The sequence below is a fragment of the Platichthys flesus genome, chromosome 6, assembly GCF_949316205.1.
Source record: "Platichthys flesus chromosome 6, fPlaFle2.1, whole genome shotgun sequence".
NCBI classification, from domain to species: domain Eukaryota; kingdom Metazoa; phylum Chordata; class Actinopteri; order Pleuronectiformes; family Pleuronectidae; genus Platichthys; species Platichthys flesus.
Genome location: NC_084950.1, coordinates 6958246 through 6984254, shown reverse-complemented (window position 1 = coordinate 6984254; position 26009 = coordinate 6958246). Strand labels below are relative to the sequence as shown.

General features: G+C 43.6%; 4 protein-coding genes across 7 annotated transcripts; 1 reads left to right on the top strand and 3 right to left on the bottom strand.

Moving 5' to 3' along the window:
• Positions 1-26: 26 nt before the first annotated feature.
• agbl2 (AGBL carboxypeptidase 2) lies at positions 27-7343 on the bottom strand. The gene is made up of 23 exons (XM_062390665.1): positions 7263-7343; positions 6959-7076; positions 6448-6621; positions 6148-6255; positions 5724-5874; positions 5364-5619; positions 4541-4942; positions 4242-4384; positions 3783-3942; positions 3413-3539; positions 3218-3318; positions 2958-3058; positions 2783-2858; positions 2584-2703; positions 2409-2489; positions 2238-2288; positions 2039-2105; positions 1669-1818; positions 1524-1554; positions 1224-1444; positions 974-1109; positions 276-476; positions 27-168 (listed from the first exon to the last, which is right to left on the bottom strand). The coding sequence occupies exons 1-23, from the start codon at positions 7296-7298 to the stop codon at positions 111-113; spliced, it is 3069 nt and encodes a 1022-aa protein (XP_062246649.1). The 5' UTR covers positions 7299-7343; the 3' UTR covers positions 27-110.
• A 2106-nt stretch (positions 7344-9449) lies between these two features.
• fnbp4 (formin binding protein 4) lies at positions 9450-17491 on the bottom strand. 4 transcript variants are annotated; one of them, XM_062390659.1, is made up of 17 exons: positions 17382-17491; positions 16701-16775; positions 15825-15958; positions 14979-15153; positions 14571-14718; positions 14360-14459; positions 13910-14266; positions 13589-13781; positions 13255-13448; positions 13066-13170; positions 12611-12744; positions 11409-11572; positions 10968-11260; positions 10763-10877; positions 10354-10553; positions 10090-10247; positions 9450-9965 (listed from the first exon to the last, which is right to left on the bottom strand). In XM_062390659.1, exons 1-17 carry the CDS (start codon positions 17392-17394, stop codon positions 9878-9880), a joined length of 2646 nt encoding a protein of 881 aa, XP_062246643.1. In that variant the 5' UTR covers positions 17395-17491; the 3' UTR covers positions 9450-9877. The 4 variants fall into 4 exon arrangements, with proteins under 4 accessions (XP_062246643.1, XP_062246640.1, XP_062246642.1 ...); XM_062390656.1 differs by having other exon boundaries at positions 17262-17458; XM_062390658.1 differs by having other exon boundaries at positions 13309-13448; positions 17262-17458.
• Positions 17492-17504: 13 nt separating this feature from the next.
• LOC133955689 (seipin-like) lies at positions 17505-20299 on the top strand. Its single transcript, XM_062390663.1, has one exon. The coding sequence runs from the start codon at positions 17779-17781 to the stop codon at positions 19048-19050; it is 1272 nt and encodes a 423-aa protein (XP_062246647.1). The 5' UTR covers positions 17505-17778; the 3' UTR covers positions 19051-20299.
• A 2031-nt stretch (positions 20300-22330) lies between these two features.
• On the bottom strand, positions 22331-24365 carry lrrc10 (leucine rich repeat containing 10). Its single transcript, XM_062390446.1, has 2 exons — positions 24178-24365; positions 22331-23948 (listed from the first exon to the last, which is right to left on the bottom strand). Exon 2 carries the CDS (start codon positions 23804-23806, stop codon positions 22982-22984), a length of 825 nt encoding a protein of 274 aa, XP_062246430.1. The 5' UTR covers positions 23807-23948; positions 24178-24365; the 3' UTR covers positions 22331-22981.
• Between the last annotated feature and the right edge of the window lie 1644 nt (positions 24366-26009).

Genomic DNA, 26009 nt, shown 5'->3' with positions numbered 1-26009 from the left:
TTGAGGTGAGGGGACGGAATGTTGTTCTCACAATTTTGAACAAAGTGAAAAAGAACACTCCTGGAACAGCTCCCTGATCTGGACCTAAATGTAAAGAGTTCTTCCCTGAGCTAGACACCCTTCCAAAGGGTTTTGTGCAAATGGCTTTCCTGTCGTTTTGGCGTAATCCTGTAAATAAAAACAAACAAACATAGGCAGATTAAAACAACAGATTTTGTGGACTTAATAAAACAGTAAAATCTGTAGTTCTCAGATCTTTGAATAGAGCATCCTACTGTGGTGCGGACTGTGATGGTTTTCTGATGGCGACCATCTCCGCTTGTGGAGCCGTGCTTTTTCTTCCAGTGCTGCCCTGAGCCTGAAGCCGACTGAGTGTTTCTCTCTGTGGATGTTTCACCTTCATAACGTTTGGAGGCTTTGACACAAGGCAAGAAACATCCAACTGCCTTTTGTTCTCCTGAGCATCTTTACACAGTCTGAGGAAATTGGGAAAAAAAGGGATAGGAAGCACATGAAGTCCTTTAAAATAGCCCGTCAAAAAGGTGTAAACTGTGTGTCTTATTGTCACTGCACAAATATTGTCTGGTTAACAAATTTTATTTGTATAGCCCATTTCCACTAATTACAATTTGCCTCATTAGGCTGAACAATAACTAAAAGCCGCAACATCCTCTGACTTTAACCCTTAATTAGAGAGTTTGATTTAACATTTAAAAGGGAAAGAACAGAAACCTCAGAGAAAGTCCCTCGAGAGGGAAAGTCTCTCCCTCTCCCAGGAAGGACAGAAGTGAAATAGATGTAACACATTAACTATTTATAACATTCCTGAGAAAAGAGAGAAAAGACAGTGTCTAACATCATCTGGCATGCGAGTCACAAACTTTAAAATGAAATGCTTAACCTAAATATTTTATAGACAAGAAAAGAAAGCAGAAGAAGAGAAGAGGGAGTACTCGAGAGGATAAGAATTTACCTTTTCCCTCTCAGGTTTGTGGCTCTCAACCCAGATGAACTGCTGCCTGGTTCAGTTTCTCTCAGCGGGACATTAGACCTCATATCCCTCTGCTTCTGCTCCTCCAGTGGTTTACATCCCCACAGGGACAACCCCACTGAATGAACGACAGGTAGAGAAGAGGTCAGAGGGAAGATTGTGACGGTATCCTCACAAACAAGAATCTGTACAAACTGCATCAGTATAATGTCTGTTCATATCAAAGAACAACCTTCTGTGGGGTCGTCTTCCTGCTCCCCGTTCGGCCATTTGATGGTCGTCTCATCTGTGGCGGAGGTGAAGGCATCCTCCAGCACAGAGTAATCTGCTGAAACACGTAAAGAACCTCTGGCTCCGAAAAGAAACCGTCTGTTGTCCCTGGTGAAACTTGACAGCAGGCGCTTTGTTTGAACCATATCTGGAACCATATTGACGCACGTTGGCGAGGGAGAACTGAAACAGACATATGATCACTGCTCAGCAAGGAGTTATCGCTTGTCTGTCTGATAAGATTCTGCACATTGAGGTTTACCTGTTTGCTATTTTAAGGGGAGGCAGCAGCCCTGAAAAGTGGAGATAGGTTTTAATCAAGCAGATTTCAAATCAGAAGCAGACATGTATCAACTGATGGAGAAACTTAGTTTTCATCCGGAGCTGAGGTGCACGTGTAGACAAACCTCCGTAGAGTTTGTAGGACACTAGGGATTGTCGGGGGTAGTGAGGCTGTCGCCGGTTGGGATGCAGGAGTTTAGCTGAAGGTATGAGAGCACTGAGGTGCAGCAGCTGAGAGGAACATCGCCACTTTCTGGTATCTATCGCCAGGTCACCTGGAGAAAACAAAACGAACTATATGTGCTGCACAATACCATTTCAAAGGAGGCAATGATATCTCAACCCTGCTGTTTTTATTACGTTTTCAGTGCAGGGCTGCAGTTTCTGTGGACAGGTCCAAAAACAGCCGATGCAAATCCGCTGGCTGACTGTGTATTGATCAAAAGATCCAGGAGAATCTTTTAGAGAGGCTGAACGTCTAAAAATAAAAGTTACCTGTGTGAGGTGATGAGTTTGCCCTCTGAGGTGAGTGTGCGACCCTCGTGTTTTCCAGACCAGCGTCCTGAAGCACAGAAAAAACTACAGTGAGTTCCCTTTCCTAAAGTTTCACCGTGTATCAATTAAAACATTGTGTAATTTGTCTATGTTCACGGCTGTTCGGTTCGCAGCCCGGCCACAGAGTCACCTGACTGACCTCTCCAGTGTCGGTTGGAGGCATCGCAGCTTTTTTCATCACACTGTTGACCTTCACCAAGAAAGAGAGATCTTAAACAGAAACCTCTCACTTCTATGTTGCTCTGAAATTCCAACAAGATTAATAAAGTTTCCATCTATCTATCTATCTATCACTGTCTGTGCTACATACCAGCCATTTAGTCCGGTGTCGCCCGACAGGCCTCTCTGTGACACTCTCTTTAACTGTGGTCTCACCGGACTCCTGCAAATTCTGTTCACCAATCAATAAATATGAATAGGTTAATCAGACAGGAGGGTGATGGACCTTTTAATCTCACAGTACTGTTGATGTTGCTTTGCAGGACCTGTGGCTGTGTATCGTTCTTCTCCGGCCGCTGCTGGTTCCTCTCTTTACGACTCTTTAAGAGTTTCCTCTTCTTTTTCTTCACAGGATTTAGTTTTGGATGTGAACAGTTTGTGGCAAACTGCGGAAGCAAGAGGATCCAGATGTGATATGAACTTTAGAAAAAAGGCAAAAGTGGGTAAACACAGTTTTCTTTATACCTCTAGATGGACAGTTTGCTGGTTCAGTAAATGAGCCGGGAGTCCATCTGAATCTGAACTGTTTGATCCACTGGTGCTGTAGAAGGAAAATGAAAATATTCACTTCCTCGCTGAACGAGGACTCATTTTACACATATCCCACATCACCCAGGTGTAACATAAATGATTATATCACCTGGTTTCTTGGTCAGAGTCAGAGTTGTTACAATCTTTGCCCAGCCTCTCTCGGGTGTCCTTTCTCAACAATGCTGCCAGCTCCGTCAGACAATAAGTGGTCTGAAATAATCAATGTGAAATATAAAATGACACAAAATTTGAAATTTAAATACTAAACTCACAAAATCCAAGCTTGAAAAATCCGGATCCCGTTATATATCCTTACTTCAATAATGGAAAGAGTCTACAGTTCTTCATATAAAAATGAAAGACTCTCACCTTCGTTGGATCGGGGTCACAGAAGTCCAGCAGGGTGTCGCAAAAGGAAAAGCCCATTGACTTTAGGTCCAGAGTCGTAAAATGTGTCCCCCCCCTGTCACCTGACAATCGAACAGACGACAGCTGCTCATACATCAGGCGTACAAGCTCACATCACTGAACATTAACGCTCACAGTCAGGAGATCTGAGCTCACCCAGAGTGGAGCCTCCGAACGTGGCCTCCATCGTGTAGCTGTTCCTGATGCCAAGTCTCCACATGGCGATTCGTCCTGTTCCCTCTTTGCTCTTCTGCACCTTGAATTTACAGCTCTTGAAGGAGAACTGAGAGGAAGCCAGTGTAGTTTAGAGCTTGTAGCTGAATGCTGATTATACACAAATGAATACCAAAGAAAATCAGTGCCTCTGAAACATAATTCATATATTGTAAGAGTGGTGATGCATGGTAACTGTAGAAAAAGCATTTTGTCTATATGACAAGGACTAATAAAATGGTACCATAACTCCCAATAATTATTTGTTTGATTTCGCAGCTTAAATATATTAAAGGCTTTAAAGTGACTCTACCTTGTTATTGGCGTTCTTGCTCATCATTAGAGGAAAAACTCTTTCGTAAAGCTTCGGAGAACCTCCATCTCGGTTGTTGCAGCCGTACATGAAGACATTATTTTTGCGGTTGTGGCCATGAAAGTCACAGTAAAGAGCTACATCTGTCTCTGCCATTAACCTGGAGAAGATACAACACAACAAGGAGCGGAATGAAGGATATGGTGAAGAGTAGATTGAAATTAGGGTTAGTGCTTAAATTGACAATATGTAGGGAGTAATACTGAGCAGGCAAATAAAGTATGTTCCATGTTTGTGAAGCTCCTGCAAACTCTGGAAAAAAATCTACGCTTATTGTTAGAAGACGTGCAGCGAGACTTTGGTCTTTTCTCTCATAGTTCCATTGCATGTGAGCCATAAATGCAAGTTATTTGACATGAATATTGTCATTTCATATTATTATTGTCGTTGTGTCTTTACCTCTCCACCATGTTGCGGATGTGCCACACACAGGGAAAAGAGTCCCTGAGCAATGTCTTGTAGTTTCTGTTGAGGTCCCTGCCGGCCAGAGAGCAGCGGTAATTCCCCACCACCACACCATCAGGGTTCAGCATCGGCACCACCTGCAGCACATCACGCAAAACTGTGTGTGATAGCATTGCAACACAGACGACATTCAATCTCTAAATTGCTATTAAGTCATAGAAAATTGATATTGTATTGTAGAAATAATTGTGAAAATCATTCAGATGTGACACAACAAGTTTGACATCCCTCACCTTAAAAACAAAAGTGTCCCTGAGCAGCTGAGCATCCGACGAGTCCCCGAGCAGAAAGTCCAGCAACCCCTCCATCATCCAGGAGCTGTTGGTTTCCCCTGGATGCACTCGGGCCGTCACCACCACAGCCTTCTTGGTCCTGCCCTTCCCCTTCCCATCCCCCTGGGATGTTATGTTCATCACGTACACAGCGTTCCCAGCGAGGCTGTGGCACAGCACCCGCAATTTACAGTAGGACGCCACGGCTGGGTCGGAGGAAACCCGCTGCAGGTAGCTCTGCAGGTGTGAGTAGGTGTAGGGGTAGCAGTGGGCCAGGTAGCAGGTGTCTGAGTCATGAGGGAACCGGAGAGTCCAGGTCAGTGAGTACAGGGTGATGGTGTCGCTGTCGTTTTCATTTGAATCCTACAGAGAGACACAGATACTGGTTTTCAAGAGAGTTGCTGCTTCTATGAGTGTAAATTCAATTTTGTAAAATCCTCCTTCTTTAATTCTGGCAACACGACAGACGACAGAAGTTTGTGCATGTTTTAATCAACTTACAGATCTCAGACTCAGACTTACTGACAGCCTTTTACCAAGGTTCAGCTTGTGGAAGCAGTACAAGTACAAACATCAACTTGCACTTTTAACAAGTTTATGCAAAATGTGGTGACAAGTGGCTCCCAAAGAAATATGAGCCTTTCACATACACATTGTTTTCTTAAAACTTCTAGTCGACAACAGAGCATAAATAAAAAGTAGAGAAATGTGAACGATCGATGCTGCTGCTCCTAAATCAGAGTGTGCTGACTAAAGACAGTCCGGAGTCGGACGGTTCACTGACCTGACTGCAGTTGCGATAGTATCTGATGTTGGAGCCGGTGCGTTGCCATCCAACGCCTTCCTCCATGGCCGCCCTCTCAGAGTAGAAGAGCGGTCTCATACCCACAGAGTACAGGCAGCTCCTTTTCATCAGGTTGACTATAGTGAAGCGGTAGGTGACTCCAGCCTCCATGTTCCTGACCCTGAAGTAAAACCACTGTGTGTGCTTCTTGGTGTACGTGTCTGTGCAAAGGGTGAGCTCATAGTCGTAGTCCCCCCTGGAAACAGAGGGAGATTCACTTAACTTAAAGGTGATGGGAAAACATATAATGCCAGAGATGCAGTAAAAACTACTCAGTGGATTACTCCTGTGGAGACTCACACTTGAACAACTTTCTGGAGGTTCCCACTCTCAAAGCGGGACTCAAACTCCAGGGTGAAGTCTGTCGGATCGATGTCACAGGGGATGGCGCCCTTGATGGGCCCCATGCTCCCTCCCACACGAGAGCAGGTGAAAAAGGGACGTTTAGTGGCTTAAAGGAGGGAGAAGAAGAAAGTCTGTATTGTGAGGACAGCTTCTTGGAGCAGTGGTAAAATATTTTGATGATGCATACTCATCGAAAAGCAGGAATTACATGTGAGGGTGGTGACATTGATATGTTCTGTACCAGGGCATTAGTTAGCCATTAGTCCCCGTAGTGGGACTAATAGAATATCTCAGAATCCACACCTTGAGTTATTTTTTTATTTTGTTGTGCAATAATAAATACATTTATGGAGTAAGATGCCCTTTGGTTAAATGTCACCTTGGTCAATGCAGTAAACCACTTTTCCTCTTTCTTCTCCAATAGGCATCGGTGTCCTCTCATGTCCGGTGGGCTGATAAAAAGTCTCTGGCTCTGGTGGATCCCATTCTGCAAAATACACTCTCTCTATATCATTACACGTTAAGATCAACTGTTTTTTTTATACAACTGAAGAATCGATATGTCCAGAGAAAAGCGTCTCCTCACAAATTGTACTCATAACCTTTGCTTGGGCTGATACACACTAATGATTAACATTCATACCTGGTGATTTAAAGGTTTAATAATATCCAAACTTACCTATGTGATGGATAATGTCGCTGATGACCTCACACTCTATGGGCCACCGGGGGCGGCAGATTGATGGAAAGCTCACCAGGTCCTGCGGTGCCCTCAGACTCAGAACTGGTCTGCCACCATTGAAATCTATTTCCAGCTGCCTCGTCCGCAGAGTCTTTTTCAGGTTTGTGGACACTGGGTGAGAACATGAACAACAACATTCACTACCTGTTCTTTCAAGCTCATTTTCTTCCACTCTGGATGATTGCATTTTTCATCAGGTCTGCCTCACCCACACGAACCCAACTAAAAGAGAATATGCTGCACCCGATTCCTCTAATTGTCTCATTCACAAAAGAGCTCTTGTTTAATAAATAATGATGTGGAATTAAGGACGAGATCTTCTCCAACACAGGAACTCACTATCACGGCTAAACATGGGTGATATATGTAAACATTGTTGTGCTCCCATATTAGAAACAGTGAGATATGCACATGATAGTAAATGCCGCCTGAGTGAAAACACACTTACACTGCCTCATCTCCGCCAACTCCCCCTCATCTTCCTCTGTGCTGGAGTTGTTGGTGTCCGGTTTGTCCAACTGGAAGGTGTTCCACCAATTCTTGATGGCAGAGACGGCCATGGTGGCCTGATTGGAAAAAATATATAGTACATCAGTGTTGTATTAAACACAAGACTAGATCAGAGGTGTAATGGCTTGACCCCTGTATCAGGATAATACAGAGTTATTATCATGAACAGAGAGAGTCTCAAATATTATTTTGAGTGACAGAGGAACAACAACAACAAAAAGACAAGTAAGGTTTAAACTCACAAGTGAGATGTTAAGGCAGGAGTCTCTCTTCGGCATCTTCAGCTGTATTTCTGCTAAAAGGGGAAATGCCAAAGAATTTAATTAGCCATTTAGTAAAGTTGTATTGGGAGGTTATGAGAAACCGTAAAAACTAATAATGTAGTCTAAATATATATATATATTTTTTGAATTTTGTATCAAAAGAAAAAAAATTAACTTTTTAACTACATATCAAGCTTTAGTGTCTATTTGTCCAAAAGATATCCCTGTCAAAATAAAAGCCACCAAGGCACCAGTTGGCTGGATCTCGAGCCTGAGACATTGGAGACACTATCCCCAGGTCCAACTTCCCAGGATATCAACATGTTCAGGACTCTTAATATTATGTTGACCATCTTTCCACCGCACAGCACGGTGTTATTTAGGTGTGAAACCACTGCTTCTTGTCTTTCAACTTCATCCCGGGGTGTGGGTACGTGTTGGATAAGATTCACTCTCATTTCTTGCTTCCTTGCTTCCAAAACACTTGAACTTGAGGAAATGGGACAATTCACACTGTGCGTCGTGTGGTTTTCCCAAACAGCTTCACAGTCACTGTGTGTGTTACAGGTACCATGTCGCAGCGCTCTCCGCTTGGTGCTACGCGCTCCTGCTCTGGCTCGGCTGTCCTTCTCCGTGGTTTGTTCGCGTCAGTGTCAGATTAGCTTTTAATAACGTATTTATAAAGATTGCACATCCACATTAACTTCACAAAATCTAAAAATGCCCATTTCCAGTTTTTCTTATTCCAAAGTTCTTTGTTCAAAGGGTGTTTTTTTTGATGTACCAAAGGAGGTTATGTTTACTTTAATGTTCCAAAGGATTTTTTTTTTTTTTACTTTTATGTTCCAAAGGATGTTATTCTTTTTACTTTATGTACTTTAGGGTTAGGGTTAGGCTATTTGTCCACAATATGTTGCTGTCAATATACACTTGACATTAAAAAGCCACTGAGGCCCCAGTGTAGTTGGGTTTGTACTCAGGCATTGAAGAAGTCCAGTGTCCACGCTGAACTCACGGTTTGGTAGATTGATGTCATGTTATTCTCCAAATCCTCTTGTTACTAGAAATGTTTATTTACTAGAGTCTAGTAAATAAACATTTCCCTTCGTGGTGCTTGTCCTAATTAACACACCTTGAGTCCTACCCATTCTATGGTCCTACCTGATCCGGTGCTTAGGGCCCCCTGGTGTCTAAATATATAAATGCAAAAATAGAAAATAAGAATAATCACAATATTAAAACTAATGAAACAGCTCCTGCACAAGCGATTAGCATTAGGGCACACACAACTGCCTCTACACAACATGCCTTGTGCAGATAAGTTGGTGCAATCAAATCTGTTTCAGCTACAAGGGAACTCTTCCTTTTGCTGCACGAACAGTGTTGTTGGGAGATTGTGCAAACTGAAGACGGAGAAATCACAGCAACACATTCTGCAAACTGAAATAACAGGCAAAATTAAAACTGAATATTTTTAGCGAATCATATTTTAAGTTGTTTTACAACAAAACAGAGTTAACACAATGAATATAAATATACCTCCCCCAAAAACTTTAAATATGTGCAAATATATATATATATATATAATACCTCTGGTTTGAACTTTATTTTATTTCTCTAGGCAATAATGGTATCCCCATACCTTGCGCCTGTTCTTAAGCTACCTGGAACTGTTCACACAACACAACGTTCAACCTTCAGCACAGACTTCCTGCCGCTTTTCTTCCGTTAGTTTCACTTGACAAAGTCTGTTTTAAAAACCGTTTTAAAGAAGTCTGTCACCAACATACCGATACATGCAGTAAAAAGCCTTTCCCCCGCTGCTAACGTCATTTAGCTTCATTCTCATCTACCAGCACAATGTCTCCTACGAGTCATCTCAAATATCTGAGAGCCACTCACCTCCATCCCGTTTTAATTGCACCGCTTGACATGATGACGAAAACACTCATTACGATTAAAAACAACTTCCACTGCGAGAGGAACAATCTGTGGAAGTGCATGTCACCAAGCAACAGGCGGCGACACCAACATCGCGGTTGCCATGCACCCCCCCCCCCCCCCCACCCACACACCAGGAAGTGCTTAATAAACACGAGGAGCACACATGTACTTACTATGTTTACTTTCAGATTGATTAAGATGTAAACAAATCAAGGCAAGGCATTTGGAAAAAAAACGTTTAATAACTTTTTACAAAATATACAAGTTCAGTGACATTCACTTTTCTTCCCCCCCCCCCAAAAAACAACACAGCTTGACCCATGAGACAGCTTATGTACACAGTTGTAAAAATGCTCAATAAAATACACAATCTCCTCCATTTAAACTGGGGTGGTCATCTAGTTGGTGGTGAAGTCTTCATAAAGTAACGAACTCAAGACATTTGGCACAAACGTAGCTACAAAAACAACCCCACAAAACAACATGGCCGTGTTTGAACCTTTAAATGTCTCCCTGTACAAAGGTTTACAGTCTCCATGAGCCCACTTAGCAAAACGTTAACTGGGGGAGGATGACCTTGTGGGGCCGGTAGGAGTGGATTTGGAAAATACATTTTGTTAAGATGGGTGGTGTACAACCGAGGCCAGATGTTACGTGCTGTTCAACTTCCGCTTCTTCAGTCGCTGCCGCCAGTCGTCAGGAAGGGCCTCGAAGTTGGCGTTCTTTGACGCTTTTCCTCTGAGGAGATGAAAACAGTACAACAGTTAGGGCAAGACAGAAAAGGGCAGAAGACAACTTGAGGTTAAACAGTTTTTCTGAACCCCTTCAAAAGGAGGTGATTGGATATCAAGGGGTAGCATACGTCTGGAGCTGCTGCTTCCTCCAGTCCTCTATGTTCTTTTTGTTCATCTGGTCTCTGTCCTCGTCACTGGAGCTGCTTTTCTCTTCCTCGACCAACTCTTTTTGGATGCTCTGCCATTTCATCACCAGAGAAGGCATTTTGGTCTTACTCTTCTTCGACTATAGAGCGAGAATTTGAAAGGAAAGGAAAAAAAAGGATAACATGAATGCCTTGATTTCACCCATTTTTAAACATATTGGGTAAAATATTAACTTCCGTACAAACCTTATCCTTTTTGACCTTCTTGGTTTTGTCAGTGGGCAGATCTTTGGCTGCAGGAGGCTCCAAAGGAGGCTGTGATGGTGGCAGAGGCGGTAGAGGAGGTAAGGCTGGGGCTGGTGGGAGCGGAGGTTCACAAGGAGCCAAGGGGGCAGCTACTGCGACAGCCGACATGCCCCAGTAGGCAGTTGCTGACATAATAGGAGCTGCAGACAAAAGTAAAGCTACGGTTCAGTTTCATTTGATTTAGTGTTTGCACTCTTTCGTTAAGCACTGCCTTAGTGAGCTGGTAGTCTGCTGTCCCTAAACCAGTGTGCATATCTGTTCCTTATTTAACAGTGGAAGAAGGTTCAGCAGACAATCATATTAGGAACAAAGGTCATAACAAACTGCAGATAAGTAGTGATGTGTTTACCTGCAGCGACAACCGGCTGAGTGTAGAGAATGGCACTGCTGCCAATGATGGCTTTATTCAGCTGACCAGCCTTACGTTTCTGACCCTTCACCAAGGGGCCCGGTGACTCCACAATCTGTAAAATGCAATAAAGGTTTAACGCTTCTGCCCTCTATTAATTAACGAATGTCAAATTGTCATGTACAGCAAACTATATTATACACACCTTCATGCTGGCAGCGCCTGGTGGTAAAGGAGGCCTCCCACTGCCGTCCTCCTCAGTTCCAGGGGCTGGAGGCTCTCCGTCATTGTCATCATCCATCTCCATCTCCACCTCCATGATGTCCCCATCACTGTCAGGGGGAGGAGGCGGTGGAGGAGGCGAGCCTGGGGGGAGAGGCGGAGGCGGGGGATAGTTGGAAGGTGGAGGCGGGGGGCTGTCGGGAGGAGGAGGTTGGGATGGGGACCAGAATGCACTGGGCTGAGGGGGGGCTGGTGGGGCAACAGCAAAAGTGGATCCTGTAAAAACCAAAAACAAAGCATGGGGTGTTAGTGAGGGACAGTAAATTGTTGAATTAGGTTTCCTTTAGTAAATCAAGTTAATGAATATTATCTATGATTTTTTGAATACACTAAAGACAAAAGAAAAATGTTGTAGGAGACTGACCTGGGATCTCACCAGTAGGTGCACTAACTGTTTTTGTATCTCCTTGGCTGGAAGACTGTGTCTCAGCTCCTTCGCTGCCTTTCAGCTCCTCGTCCTCCTCTGAAGGGAAATCCCACTGGGAGGTACCGGTCCGGTCCTTCACATAGAAATACCGCCTGTGTTCTCTAGAGAGTGGGACAACAGAGATAGAAGGCAATAGTCTCAACAACTGGTCTAGCAACTGGCTTGATTGGCATGATACCCTGGCAGAGTGGGGCAAGGGAATGGACACTATTGCCACAGGGGTGTTGGCAAGAACAGCCTCTTTAAGCTGTCTAGAGGAAGGGGCCCAATTAGAGTGTGGTTATGGATGTGGACAGGGAACCCACCTTGCTCTCAAAGATAACTAAAGCAAAATAAATCATCTCTAGGGTCCTGAGAGTAGGATTCAGCAGCTCACACCATGGTTGTCACACTTTTTTTTTTTTTTGACAACTAACCCAGACACAGGTAGACGCCAGGGAAAAAGCATCATCCTTGTCATCATAATCATCAACAACTTCATCATCAACATCATCATCAACATCATCATCGTCATCATCAACCACCATATTTCAGAAAATTACAAGCACACAATCAATGCATTTCACATCAGAAGCAGAAAATTAAAAAACAGTAAGACATGAAATAGAGTTGGTCTGACCTGCTGGATTCCCGTCATTGCTCCATCTTCACCTTTTAACTGATGCGTGACACTCGGCGCTTCCTGGGCATCACTCTGTCTGCATTGCATTCTGGGTGTTGTAGTCCTGTAAAGTTCAAAGCTCCCCCACGCAAACAAACCTTCCTACCGTACCCGCCATCCCACCCCTAAATTTTCCACTGACTCGTCCGATAATCAGTCTACATCTGCCCTGACAACACAGGGCGCATCAGTCTGTTATGGGACAGGGAGTCCTGTCTGTGGTTGGTACATTTTACAGGAGGCAGGCTGGCCCAGAGTGGATGTTCCCTTATTGCGTGCAAGGCAGAGTGCCAGGACTGCATCACATAAACCTGAAGAGTCTGTTTCTGGTAAGTATCTTAATCCACTTGAACTGGTTAAGCTTCTCCCCAAGTCATGTTACACAGTCTGTGACTCAGCAGTGAAGGGGGTGTAGTCACACGGTAAGATTTTTGGGAGACGAAGGAGTTTAGAGATGTGAAAGGTAAGGAGCGCGTACCTGTCCCAGTGGCAGGACCAGCCTTTAGGGGCGGCGTTAAGTTCGTAAAATTTTATGTGTTCAGCAGCTTCCTGCAGCCTGCGGCGAAGATAGACTCCATTCAGAGCGCCCTCCCTCCAGTCAGCAATCCGTGTCTGGAAGAAAAAGGACAAAGCAAAGAGACAGTAGTGAGATAAAAGGTGAGATAAAAATCCATAGAGCAGAGATAAAGGAACTAAGAGATAGAAAGACAGAGAAGATAGATGAGAAACACAGAAAAGTAATTACAGTAAGTTTCCAGAATGACAGATTGTGATGGAGTATAATGAGAATATTAAATATTAAATGCCACCACGTGGCTTTCTGCAATAATTACATGAAATAGAATTATGCAATAAATATTTTACACGTCGCACTGGTTCAGCTAAAACTGAAAACTAGGGTTGTACTGCTTTGTTACTCAACTGTCCGCTCACCTCTGTTTGTAGAAGAAGCAACTGGAAGTTAGAGATTGTTTTTTTGTTTATCCCGAGGAACTCCATCTTGCTGGTTAAGGTGTTTGCCAGCTCTCCAATCTGAAACTGTATATTTCAGCATAAAAATAATGTATTAAAATAGATTGTTACAATTATTATGCTTAGTGATAGTAACAAGATTGTTGTTACCTTGAGCTCAGGCGTTTCCACTTTGAGCTCAGGGGATTCTGATTCTTCTTTTACCGGAGCTTTTGAAACCGCTTTGTCTTCAGGATCATCGCTTTCCTTTTTTTCTTCTTCTTCGTCTTCTTCTCCCTCTTCTTCGTCTTCTTCCTCTTCCTCTTCCTCTTCTTCTGCAACATTCTCCAGGACTTTAAGAAGTGCTAAAGGACACAACAGAGGAAAACAAATCAGAAGGAGTTGTGGGATGAGCACATTAACAGGTAGGATTTCATTTGTTGTTTACACACCCTTGTCGTGAATGGCACCCTTTACTAGCACATGTGTACATATTTGAACTCACTGGTGTCTGTGTTGTCCTGCTGGTCTGAACCTCTGCTGTTAGAGTCAGGGCTGGAAGCAGAGGGGAAGGCAGTCTTCCACCGATTTTTCTTTAGTGGAATACCACGAGTTCCAGAGGCATCTTGGCTCGTCTCAGAACAGGGACTGGAAGCCTCTGTGCTCCCATCGCCCTCCTCCAGTGCTCGCAGCTCAGCCTAGAAGTCAGAGGTTTGAGTCAATTTAAAACACGTCCATATGGACTTTAACATTTAACACGAATGTCCGAATCTCACTGCTGTGCGCTAAAAGAGGACTTCTCCCTGAAAAAGCATTAATTCCAAACCTTTTTCCTCTCAAGAGCCAGTTCCAGATCCATTGTGTCTTCCTCTGTCTCCTCCTCAGCATCAGAATTGTCTCTTGACTGCTTCTTTGCACAATTCTCTTTATGGGGAGTGGGAACAGAGTCCGATTCACACAGGGGGAGAGCTGGGGATCCTGCTGGACGTACACCCTCTCCATCAGAATCCACACTGTTGTCTGTGTCATCTAAACCTTTAATGAGTCTTTTTCTCCATTTTTCTTCTGCTTCTTTTACTTCAGAGGGGATCAGTGGACCAAGCAGAGATGCAGCTACTCCATGACGCTCTTCCTCTTGACTTGTGAGTCCTACAACACTCTCGATAACCTCCTTTGGTACAACCTTAAGTCAAATATTAAAATCAAAATTACAACCCTTAAAAAACACAGGTGATTCCTGGTGATTCATATTTGTGTGGACATGAATGAAACTTGCCTTCACCTTGTTCTCTTTAGGCGCTGTCGGGACTGCAGCAGATGCAGATTTCTCTTTCTCTGTATAATAGGCTTCATGGGCGGTACCATTGCCATTAACACTAGAGATACAAATAAATATACAAAACACACAATTTAATTTCTGTACAGGTGACAAAATAAATAAAACTGTGCTTCAGATAATGTAGATATCAGGCATTAGTGAATCCTACCTGTTGGCACGCTGCCCCAGGCTTTGCACCTGATCAGCAAGATAGTGTGGTAGCTCCCAGGACACCTCGTTGGTCACAGTGTTCCAGTAGTAATAACAACCAGGGTTCTCTTCCCACACCTCCTGCCAGTCTCCCATCTCCAAACCCACTGCAAAAAAGGGCATAAATGAGATGCTACGAAACGAAAGCATACTTTGTTGATATATTTTACACAATATCTCTATACCCTGAACAATTTGTCATGAAAATTCTGCAATATACTAAAAGTGTAGCTGGCAAAAATTGCTTTCCTTATTTTATGAAGACAACAGTTATTACGATTAATTTGCTTTGTGTATGTGTTTTAACACAGGAAATTAGACCACACATATTTGCTCATTCGATTTAAAAACGAATAGAGACATTTACCTCCAGCTAGTGTATACTGAGTATTGTACTCAAAAGCTGTGCTTTGATGATTCTGTCCGTCACCGGCAGAGGGCTGCTGAGCATCAGCCTCGGGTTTAGGAGGGATGTTAGTCGGGACTGAAGGATGAGATGCTGCCTCCTCTGAAATTGGCTGAGTGGTGATTGCATCAATTTCCTGTGGTGAAAAAAACACAAAAAGGAATGTTTTGAGTCCCAAGAATGAAAAAAACTTAACATAAATACTGTGAATTATTTATGAGTTAGATACCAAGAGAAAATCAATTATAAATCAGAAAAGCCAAAGCCTGCGACTACGTTTTACTGAAAACTGCTACTCACATATAATGATTCAATATTAATAAGGCCCACAGATCTAATAACTACTTTGTTCTAATCTCTGATGCTGTTTGAGATAATTTTTTCCAGTTTCTCATCTTGATCACTTTGTAGAATAGTCTTATTGGCATAAAATGTTGCCCTCAAACCAGTGTTCGATGGACAAAGAGTATTATAATTCTCCATTTGTTTCATTGTGTTTTTTAGACTGAACTACTTGAGTACTACTATTTAATTTCGATCGCGTATAACTGAATCCAGAATCCTGATAAAAGGGCAAATATCAGTTGCAACTGCATATAAGAGAACTGGTTTAGAGCCATGCTTCTTCCTACAGTGAAACATACAAACAAATGCAGTAGCTTACAGCCTTAACTACACAATCAACTAATTATTTTGAACACTGCCGTCATTATACTATGAGTATTGTTCTGAAACGATAACATGAGATCAACATAAACACTGTTTCAAAACAAGGGACGCATCAGATATATAACAGTATATACTCACAGCCATGAAATTGGCCAGTGTACTGTCGATGTCAGCTGACTGGTTGTGTTGAGAATTTGCAGTCAAGCGTAGAGAGTCTCCTGCATCGTCGTCATCATCACTGTCCTCGTAGGCTCCGAGCAGAGACAAGCCTTCTACATGTGGACACAAAACAACCCTGCTCAATCAAACTGCATTTATTTCTCGTTTTGCCACTCCCTGACAGACACACAGGTTTGTTCAACGATATTAGGACTAAGCATTGACATCCACTCTTTGTGGTCCAACAGTCTGAACAAAACATTATCCATAATCAATAAATGCCTAAACCTAGACTTAGCCTAATAATCTTTTTGCTGCATTAGGGACAGGGATTTTTTCATTATCACGTCTACTGTCCATCACAAGGTCAGTGTTTAAGCTAAGGTAAGAAAAAACAGTAAACAAACAGATATCCAAGCTATCCTAACTTTACAGCCTTATTAAATCTGTATCCCAAACCTTAACCTATCCAAGCTTGAAGGGATAATTCAAATTTGACTCAAAACGGCATCATTTACACCATGTTTTCAGCCCAAATGTCAGCTGTTATGTTTGAAGGAGGGTAACAGTGGTCATTAAAAAAATTAAAAACGTAAATGACAGCGTTTCAAGTCAAATTGGTCCTGTCTGGGTTTAAGTACACTTGGAGGTCACCACATGGAGGCACGTTGTTTTTGTTAGTTTTTTGGGGGTGAACTATCCCTTCAAACACAATTCAGATGTTACTCCAAAACCTTAACAAGGACCCCAGAGATTAAGTTTCTCTAATTTGGAACCTGTGAGACAATGTCAGTGTAGATACTGGAAAACGTGCAAAAACACATGAGAAAACGAGTACACACACACACACTTTACCTGTGGCCTTCACTACGGGCAGCTTCATGATTGTGCGGTTCTTCGTAAATCTGTGTCCGTCGCCCTCCTGCTCATCTGCAAAGCACAACAGCCATAACGTTCAGAGCGGATCTTCCACAGTAAACTTGGACAGAGCTGACTGGTCGCTCCGCTGCACGCACCCACATCCTGCTAACAACCTCCATGGATCACCCGCACGCTCCTCACACTCCTTCATGCAGACAATAACACGCCTATGTGTTTAATCGTCACGTTGTTTAATTGGGTTCTAGTTAATTCACCCACTCGTTTGCAATAAGCTTGTTTTTGGCCAACCGTCAAAACCTGCTAGCTTGCTACCCGCTAGTCAACTAGCTCTTAGCTGCTACAACTGAATGGAACCAGGATAACGCAGTTCTTACTTGATTTAATGCACTAATACACATTTTAGTTGTAAATATATGCATATTAAATATATCAAATATAATAACTAACCGGACTGCTAGCATTAATCGTCCAGCAAACCCTATAGCATTTAGCCGCTAGCTATCCTGAAGCTAACAAAGCTCCGAGATGTTTTACCATCAGATCCCGAGGCTGCTTCCTCCCTCTCCCCGATATTCCCACTGCGTAGCCCGGGTGGTGAAAGCTGAAGGATCGTTCTCCGACCGACCGTTCCACCCGTGAGGCGAGTTTTCTTACCCATCCCTGGCATGAAGGCCTGCGCTTCGCTGGCGTCTGAGTCGCGGTGGGTTTTTTTGGAGCTGCCACAAAACACAAGAGAGCATCGACTTCCGGGTCACGGTGTCTACCGGGGAGGAAGAAGAAGAAGAAGGAGGAGGAGGAGGAACACGGTGTTTTGTTTTCGTTGCAGCGGCTCAATGGTGAGAGCACCTTTAAGTTGTTAACGAGCTTACAACCCCTCCGTCCGGAGCTGACGACGACACTAAACAACCTTTAACAACCCGGGGATAGTTGTGTCTTTAATGTTTAGCGAGCCTGGGGATCGACGCCAACACTGGAGTTTGTAGCTGAACACACATGACATGGAGGAGTGAGGAGAAACAATTCGCCACACGCTCCCTGGGACAACCCACTCATGTATGAACATAAAGACCCACCTCAGAGGCAGCAGTCAGCGGGAGGCGGCGGAGGAACAGGCGGCCAAACCGGGAGCAGAAGCAGGCCTGTGTCTTCCGTACCAAACTCAATGGGGGCGACGATGGGACCCGCGCTGAGCTGGCTGCACGATGTTGGCGTAGGGACTCTCCTCAAGGCCCGGAGGACTCTGTTCCAGGCGGCCATCATGTTCTGCGTCCTGGGTCTGCTGCTCTGGGTGTCAATCTTCCTCTACGGGAGCTTCTACTACTCCTACATGCCCACCGTGAGCTTCTCCACCCCGGTGCACTTCAGCTACTCCTCGGGCTGTGACGCCTCGAGGCCAGGGCTCTGCTCGTTCCCCATGGCCAACATCTCCTTCATGAAGAACAACAAAGACCAGGTGATGGCGTTCGGACAGCCTTACAGGGTGTCCTTGGAGCTGGAGATGCCCGAGTCTCCAGTGAATGAGCATCTGGGGATGTTCATGGTCAAGATGTCTGCCTATGCCAAGAGTGGGCAGACGGTCGCTTCGGTGGGGAGATCTACGATGCTGCACTACCGCTCCAGCCTGCTGCAGACCCTGAGTACTCTCCTCTACGCGCCCTTACTCGTGACCGGGATGGCTGAACAGAAGCAGCTCATAGAAGTGGAGCTCTACTCTGACTACAAAACCAATGCCAATCAACCCACGGTGGGTGCCGTCATCGAGGTCCACTCCACACAGGTGCAGATCTACTCCTCTCAGCTCCGGATCCATGCCTACTTCACTGGCATACGTTACCTCCTCTACAACTTCCCCCTGACGTCTGCAGTCGTCGGCGTGGCCTCCAACTTTGCCTTCCTCAGTGTCATCGTGCTCTTCAGCTATCTGCAGTTCATATGGGGGGGGCTCTGGCCTCCAGACCAAGTGAGAGTCCGGGTGATGATTGGAGACAACACCCGCATCACGCAGCGGAGAGAGGAGGCCCGAAAGCGCATGGATCGAGAAAACTCCAACAAAGAACTTAACGCTCCTAAGGTGATCGGTGCTGTGACTGACCCGACTGATTTCCAGGGAACTGACACGGTGGCGGAGGAGCCGTCAAAGAAGGCCTCCTTGGTCCCTGATGCCTGTGAGGCTAATGCGCCTGATACCAAGGAAGAAGGGTCTCATGACTCTGAGGGGCCCGATGAGAAAGAAGACTTGGACGCCCCGGGTGGATTCCCGCAGCCTGAGCCACAGATTGAGACAACACTCCGTCAAAGACCTGGACCCTGGATGAGCCTGTGAATCATGCATGGCACAGAGCGAGAGAACCTATAGTATGTTCTTATGTCAAATAATGTCCCGTCACTCTATAGAAGATGGGAAGTTATCTGGCAGATGCTACTGATAGATCTCCTGTTACAGTTCGCACAAGAACAGATGCATGATAATATATTACCTGTGTCATTTAAGCTAACAAACTAAAGTTGATTGCCTTGTCTTAAAAGAAAAGTTTACCTCATTGTAACTTAGACCTCTGCTAATGTATTTCTGCTTATTGTCTTCTGAGTGGACAGACTGTCCTAAACCGCATTATACAACAGTGTTATGTTTGTGTTTAGGGTGTGTCCGTAGCATGAGGAGCTACATTCCAATGCAGTCTTGTCCAACGGTGTTGTCAGTATTAATCCTGTGATTCATTTTAAGTCTGTTGAACCTGCTTATGCTTTATTTTTTTCGCTTAGCCAAAAATATGGGACGCACAGATTCTTGACGATCCTCCCTTGACGGGGGAAAGTTTCCCTCTCAGTTTTTGATTACAATGTTGCCGCTATGAACTTTCAGCTACATTTTTTAACTAGAAATTTGACCATCCAGAACTTCACACCCTTTTAGAGGAAACCCACGAACATGCCTCGTGATGGTTTCTTTCTCAGAGACTCGTTCAGACCAATTCGATTTGGAAAATTGGCCCCAAAAAGTTCCTTTGTTTTCAAAGAACCTTTTAGGAACCCTTGCAAATGTCCCAGCCTGAGGGATACAAGGAATGTGTCTGTATGTACTCATATTTTTCATGATACTAATAGAGATGTTCTTCCTCTGTTTTCTCTGCCGTGACAGATGAAGTTAACGCTTAATGCTTTTACAGAGTTGCTTTTCATTCCAACTGATCTATGTGTTCTGGGGTCAGGGTCACACAGTGCTACACCGTTACAGTGGAGTCTTTATTCTGCACTTACATGTTGTAAGAACATGGTATTTATTGTGTTCTCATTACGTCAAAGAACCAACTGTTTTAAATGGGTCTTCTAAGAAAGAGAAGTTTGTTAATGGGTCTGATGATTGAAGATTGATGACCGTACAGTGTGAGAAGGTTAAGTGAAGCGACTGTTGTTCGAAGTTGTGTCGATGTAGAAGTTAGTATCAAAGATATTGATATGCATCACTTGTTCATCTTGCTTTTCTGTTCTTCAGAATATTCTGCTCAATTCCTCTGATGTTACATGAGTCTGTTATTTATGCACTGATACTAAATTAAACAAGTAAAAATGCAGTGCTGCACATCTTCTTCTGTCTTGTCTTTATTTACAAATTTGCTTCTGGGACATAACTCTTAAGTGATGTTTACAGCAAAGTGATATTTGTGTCAAATCTTTTAATTTCTTTATTATAACAACATTATATATTATCAGTCGGCATGCCACAGTGCAAAACCACTTCTGCATCCACATCCACATCCACAGTCACTACAAACCCACTCGTCTTTATCGCCTGATTATCAGTCCATCCCTCAGGTTGCTGTTCAGTTGTCTGCCTGCTGCTATTTCTGGTCACAGAACAGTTGTAGCTTGACAGTATCTAATGCCAGTGGAAGCACAGCTTGTTTCGCTGGAGCTGCTTCATGGGGAGGGACTGGAGGTGAGACCTCTACCGAGGCATCCTTTGGTCAGAACACCTTGGATAAGTTTCGGCCCTTGTCCTACCCAGTCCCTGTGTGAATCCTGGGGTCCTCATGGAGCTCCTATGGTTGCTGAAACTCCATGACCTGTCTTTCACCCATGTTACATGTGTGTATGAATGGGATTAAGGGGGGTGGAGGCCGCTAAATGAAGCTAGGTGATCATATACGACACGTGTACTGTATATAAATGAGATATATCTATATATTCCACACTATTTCCATTTAAGAATGACAGAGGCCACTGTCTCTGAGTCCTGCACCAGCTCCTTCAAGTAGTTTATCTTTGACATAGAGAATGTAACAAAAATACGCCTTTATATACTGAGCTTGTGAGATAACTCCAACAAACAATGAAATTGTCCTTAAGCCTGTATGAGCCTAAGTGTTAGCTGAGAATACACTAGCTCAATTTATGCAACTAATTTTAAATAATTACATTTTCAGTAAAGTAGTTGGTATACAGCCAATTTAATTCCATCTTTTTTTCCAGTATTGCTGAAAAGGATTCAAAATGATAAATTGTGCCTTGACATTTAATCTTGTTTACAGAACATTTTCCTGGTACATTGCGGCATTAGAAAGCTGCCTTCATGATCTGTCTCTAACCAGAGCCGTGTGGCAATGATATTAGGCCCCAGGAGCAGCCTTTATTCAAAGCCACAGCCCCAATCTGTCAGATGAATTATGCATTGGTCTGGATAAGAAGTGCTCTAATTGACTCAAACCATCAATCACGTACATTAAAAACCTCACATTAAGCCTCAGCAGGTACAGATATTATCTCAGACTCCTCTGGAACAAGAAAAGCTTCTTCTCCGTCTCTACAGTATAAAGTACGAACTTACAAATAAACATTGAGTTTGGTGCCATCTCACTGTTGTTGATTTAATGATTAAATTGTGTAATATGCATCAGGGATATTTGAAAATAAGCAACCAAGATATGATCTGCAGCCTCAGCCACAAGTAACTGTGTATTCAAATTAATGGAAAACTATGAATGCAGGAATTACATTCCCACAAACACATTCTTTACTATATTTAAATTGTCAAGTTTAGTTATTTTGTACCATAAGATGCAATGGTAAGAACCTTTGTGACAAAATAAACAGTCTAATGTTGTCTCTCCCACCAAGGATTTTACGCTTTCATCCATGCATTTTTTTAGTTTTTAGTTTGTTGGTTAGTTTATACGTTTGCATGTAAGCAAGTTTATGCAAAACCAACTGGATGGAGTTCCATGAAACTTGGTGGACGGGTGAAGCAGGTCACAGAAGAGCTCATTAGGTTTTGGTGCAGATCTAGCGATACAGGTGGAGAAAACAAAGGGAGAGATGCAGACGACTGAGCCGGAAAAAGGGAGAGAAACAGAGGAGTGAGATGGAGAAAACTAGAGAAACAGGAGTGAGACGGGGAAAGGGCGAGAAACAGACGAAAAAAGCGGATGAGTGAGATATAAGAAGGGATGAAAGGGCTTCTTAAATGTGTTGAGATTTATTATCTGTAAAATTGGTTGAAACTTTTGAGTCAAGATGTGAAACAGAAATATTTAAATTATAGCTTTTGCTCCCTTTATTTTTCTGAAGTTAAGCCCTTTATTTGAACATGCACAATTTTCACATTTTATTTATTTTCTCTTATTTTGAAATGCAACCCTTCTGTTATCAAGTTAATGAGAGAACATTATACATATCTGAATCATACATATATGTTCAGTTCTACATTACGTGACAATAAATATTGTTTATATAAAAAGTTTTATAATCATACTGAATTAATTTGATTTGACAGTCTGGTAGTGAGTACATGCAGATGTTGATACAACTACCAGGCTACTTAAATATATATCACACTAAATAGTTATTATGATCTTACGGACCTTTGCTCCAAGAAAGTGTTCTACCTGGACCTCTTTAAATTGTTGTGGAATACCCCTGCTTTCAAATAACAATGTCACTGCTGTTTACACCAATCATATGAAGGTATTTACCAATGTATAAATTCCAATAAAAGACATTTCACATGTAGCAGTAATCAAACATATTGATATGTTTTTATTTCAAGGTTCAAGTGTCGCTGTTCACACAGGCCACGTTTTTAGACTACTTATCAATCAGTGTCTCACATTAAAACACATATGACTCACTTTGCCGTATATGGACCACAGACCATCAGCCTGATGTACAACACACCTCTCTGCTCTAAGTGCTCCACTTGAATGCCATCCTGTGCTGGCAGCCGCCACCAAGGCTGAAGGTCATTTTGTTCCTTGACCCTAAATGTTGTGCTCCTCCTCCGGTTGTAGCTCCACAACCTCGGCTGTGGTCTCACTGGCTGCCTTTGACACTTCTTCGTCCTGCGCCTCATTTGCGCAATCCGCCCAACGCCCCACCCGCCTCACTCCCTCGCCTACCACCGGGGCGTTAGCACAGGGGTTGTGGTCGTAAATGACAAGTTTCAACCCCTGCATGTGAGACAGGGCTGGGAAGCGACGTATTTTGTTCCGATCAACATCAATGACCGCTAGAAAGTGCATTTCCAGCAACACTGACGGGAACTCTGTCAGCTGGTTCCCAGCAAGCCAGATGCTTCTAAGCTCTTCCAGTTGTCCAAGTTCTTGTGGTAAACTCTTTATCTGATTATACCCGAGGTGCAGGGTCTTGAGATTGGAAAGCTCACAAACCACCTCAGGAAAAACAGTGAAACAGTTAGTCTCCAGCCACAGAGTATTGAGTTCCTTGAGCACTCTCAGTTCACTGGGGAGGTAGTAAAGCCTGTTGTTACCTAGGTAAAGGATGCTGAGCTGAGGCAGTTTGCAGACAGCTGCTGGCAGCTCTTCGAAGCAGTTAAAGTCGAGGGCCAGCAGCTGCAGCTTCCTCAACCCCTGCAGATCAGCAGGTAAAGTGCTGAGGTTGTTGTCGCTCAGGTAGAGCTTCACCAGCTCACCAAAGACACACGCAGCAAGAGGCAGCCGACGCAGCTGCCGGCTGCTCAGGTCCAGGGTCCGATCGAGAGGCATCTCTTTCAGGTCCCCCACTAAGAAGCGTTGACAGCGCTCTGATGGAATCAAGGCGATGACACCTCGCATGACATTACCCATCTTCCTAGATGGTCTCTGACACACCCCTGGTCCTTCACACCACAATAGGGCCAGGCAAGGCTTGAACTTACGCAGGCTGTTGGCATCTTTTAGAGAATTTCATGGCGTCCAAATAAGGCTCCTCCGCTCTGGAGTTATTGATCTTGAAAAACATGAAAAACCAAAGTTTATAACTATTTAATACATATTTGTGAAAATGTACTTGTACGCAGCAGTTATTACATGATTATAATGCCGAATTGCAATCTTTCATGTGACAAAAGCCACAACGGTGAGCAATTTAAGACAGTATCATCATTAGTCATCAAGAAGAAAACAGATAACATAATGAGCATGAAGGCGATCATTATACGTTTGAAGATAACACTTACTTTCCAGTGTTGTCCTGCTGCTTTCCACGACTCTCAGCATCTCCAACAGAAAGCCATTTGTTTATGCAACTTAATGGGCTGAAAACCGATTGTACTCCCTGGACAGTTATTCCCCAGCGCACTCCTCTCGCTATCTCCTCGTGGCTCTGAGCTTTGCCCTGACTTTCATGGCGATGGCAACCACTGGCTGCGCTCTCCTCCCCATTTGTGCCTAATGACCCCCCCCCCCCTCTTCTTCTTCAAGATGACGGAGGTGGTGGAGCGAGAGAGAGACAGGGAGGAGCAGGGTGCCAGGGATAAGCTCGAGAAGTGCTCTGTGATTAAAGAGCAGCAAAGGTCATTTACATTCTGTTTTAATCGTCCCAGATGCTGTCCTGGATCTGTGCCACCGGGCCGGACAAGTGGGCCCCCCCCGCAGAGGGATAATGTTAGGAATTTCTCAATTCTCACAGCAAGAAAAAAGAAGGAGGTTGTGTTGAATCATTGCAATATTTTTTAAATGATTCTGCAGGGAGGAGAAATTAAGTCACAGGTTAAAAACTATGGGAGGCCTATTGAAGTGTGATCATGGGAGTGTGGTTCTCTAGCTCTGTGTTTTGTCAGTGCCACATTGTACGTGTCTTTTTGAATTGCTCGGACATGTGGGGTCATTGTGGCGTCGATACCTCAGTGCCGTAAACATTCCAATTCTCCAAATCCAAGTCCAACCGAAGTTTCAGTTCAGTTTTGCTCCTGAACTGTGGGAAGTCGCAGGTCATCCATGCCAGCCAGAGGTGTGATTTGCCCATGTTGTCTACATACCTTCATTAGTGCTATTTTCCAGCCTGATAAAACTGGGGAGGAATTTCATTTTCCTTATCATGAGAGGCAATGGTCGACCCCCCCCTCCCCCCTCCAATCTGTTTTCACTCACTGACAGACTGTTTTTAGCACTTGTGCCTCTCCTTATCCATTCGCTGCATTGGGGGGGGGGGGGGGGGGGGGGGGGGGGCGCCTCAAAGAGCCAACAGACGGAACACAGAGAAACACGTCACTGCATTATATACCCCGTTCATCGGAGAGATATACTAATATGTCATATCAAAAAAGCTCAAGTGTAATTGATTGTCCCATCATGTATTAATGGACTATGGTGTGTCATAGCCTTTTCAAATACGCTGCACTTTTCCTGCTATAACAATAAAACATCTGCAGTGAAAGAGGTCCATGCAACACAGAATCTAAATCTGATCACTAAAACGGCTTTGTCATGATTGTTAAAACCAGGGAGGATCAAAAGCCAAGTTTTCTCCTCATTTTGAAGTTGGACCGAGTCTTAAATGTAGAGAACAAAGGAAAATATCTGGGTCACATCATTAGGGATGATTTATGCATTGATGATGATTTGCATGTGTTCAGGTGAGGTCTAATAGCACTTTATTAGAGCCTAACGAACCCCACGTACTTCTCACTGGATTGCTCCCTTCATCAGTGTCGAACAATTTCTGCTCTACAATAACTCAAAACACTTATTCTCTCATCAATGTTGTAAATATTGTTATTCTATTGATGTGCTCTGATACTCACGCAGCTATCAGACTTCTCTCTGTTCTGGGAACGGGATCCCTCGAATGTGGCTCCCTGAGGTTTCTATGTGTATATCCCCTGTTAATTGTTTATTTTTGGAAGCGTTTTCATACTTTAAATGAAGCTTTAGAGATTCAGTGTGTGAGATTTAGGTGATAGGAATCTATTAGCAAATATTGTATATAAATTGTATGAAGGGTTATGATTTAATTTTTTCTGTACCCTAGAACAGTGGTTCCCAAACTTTTTACAGTCTCGTACCCCTT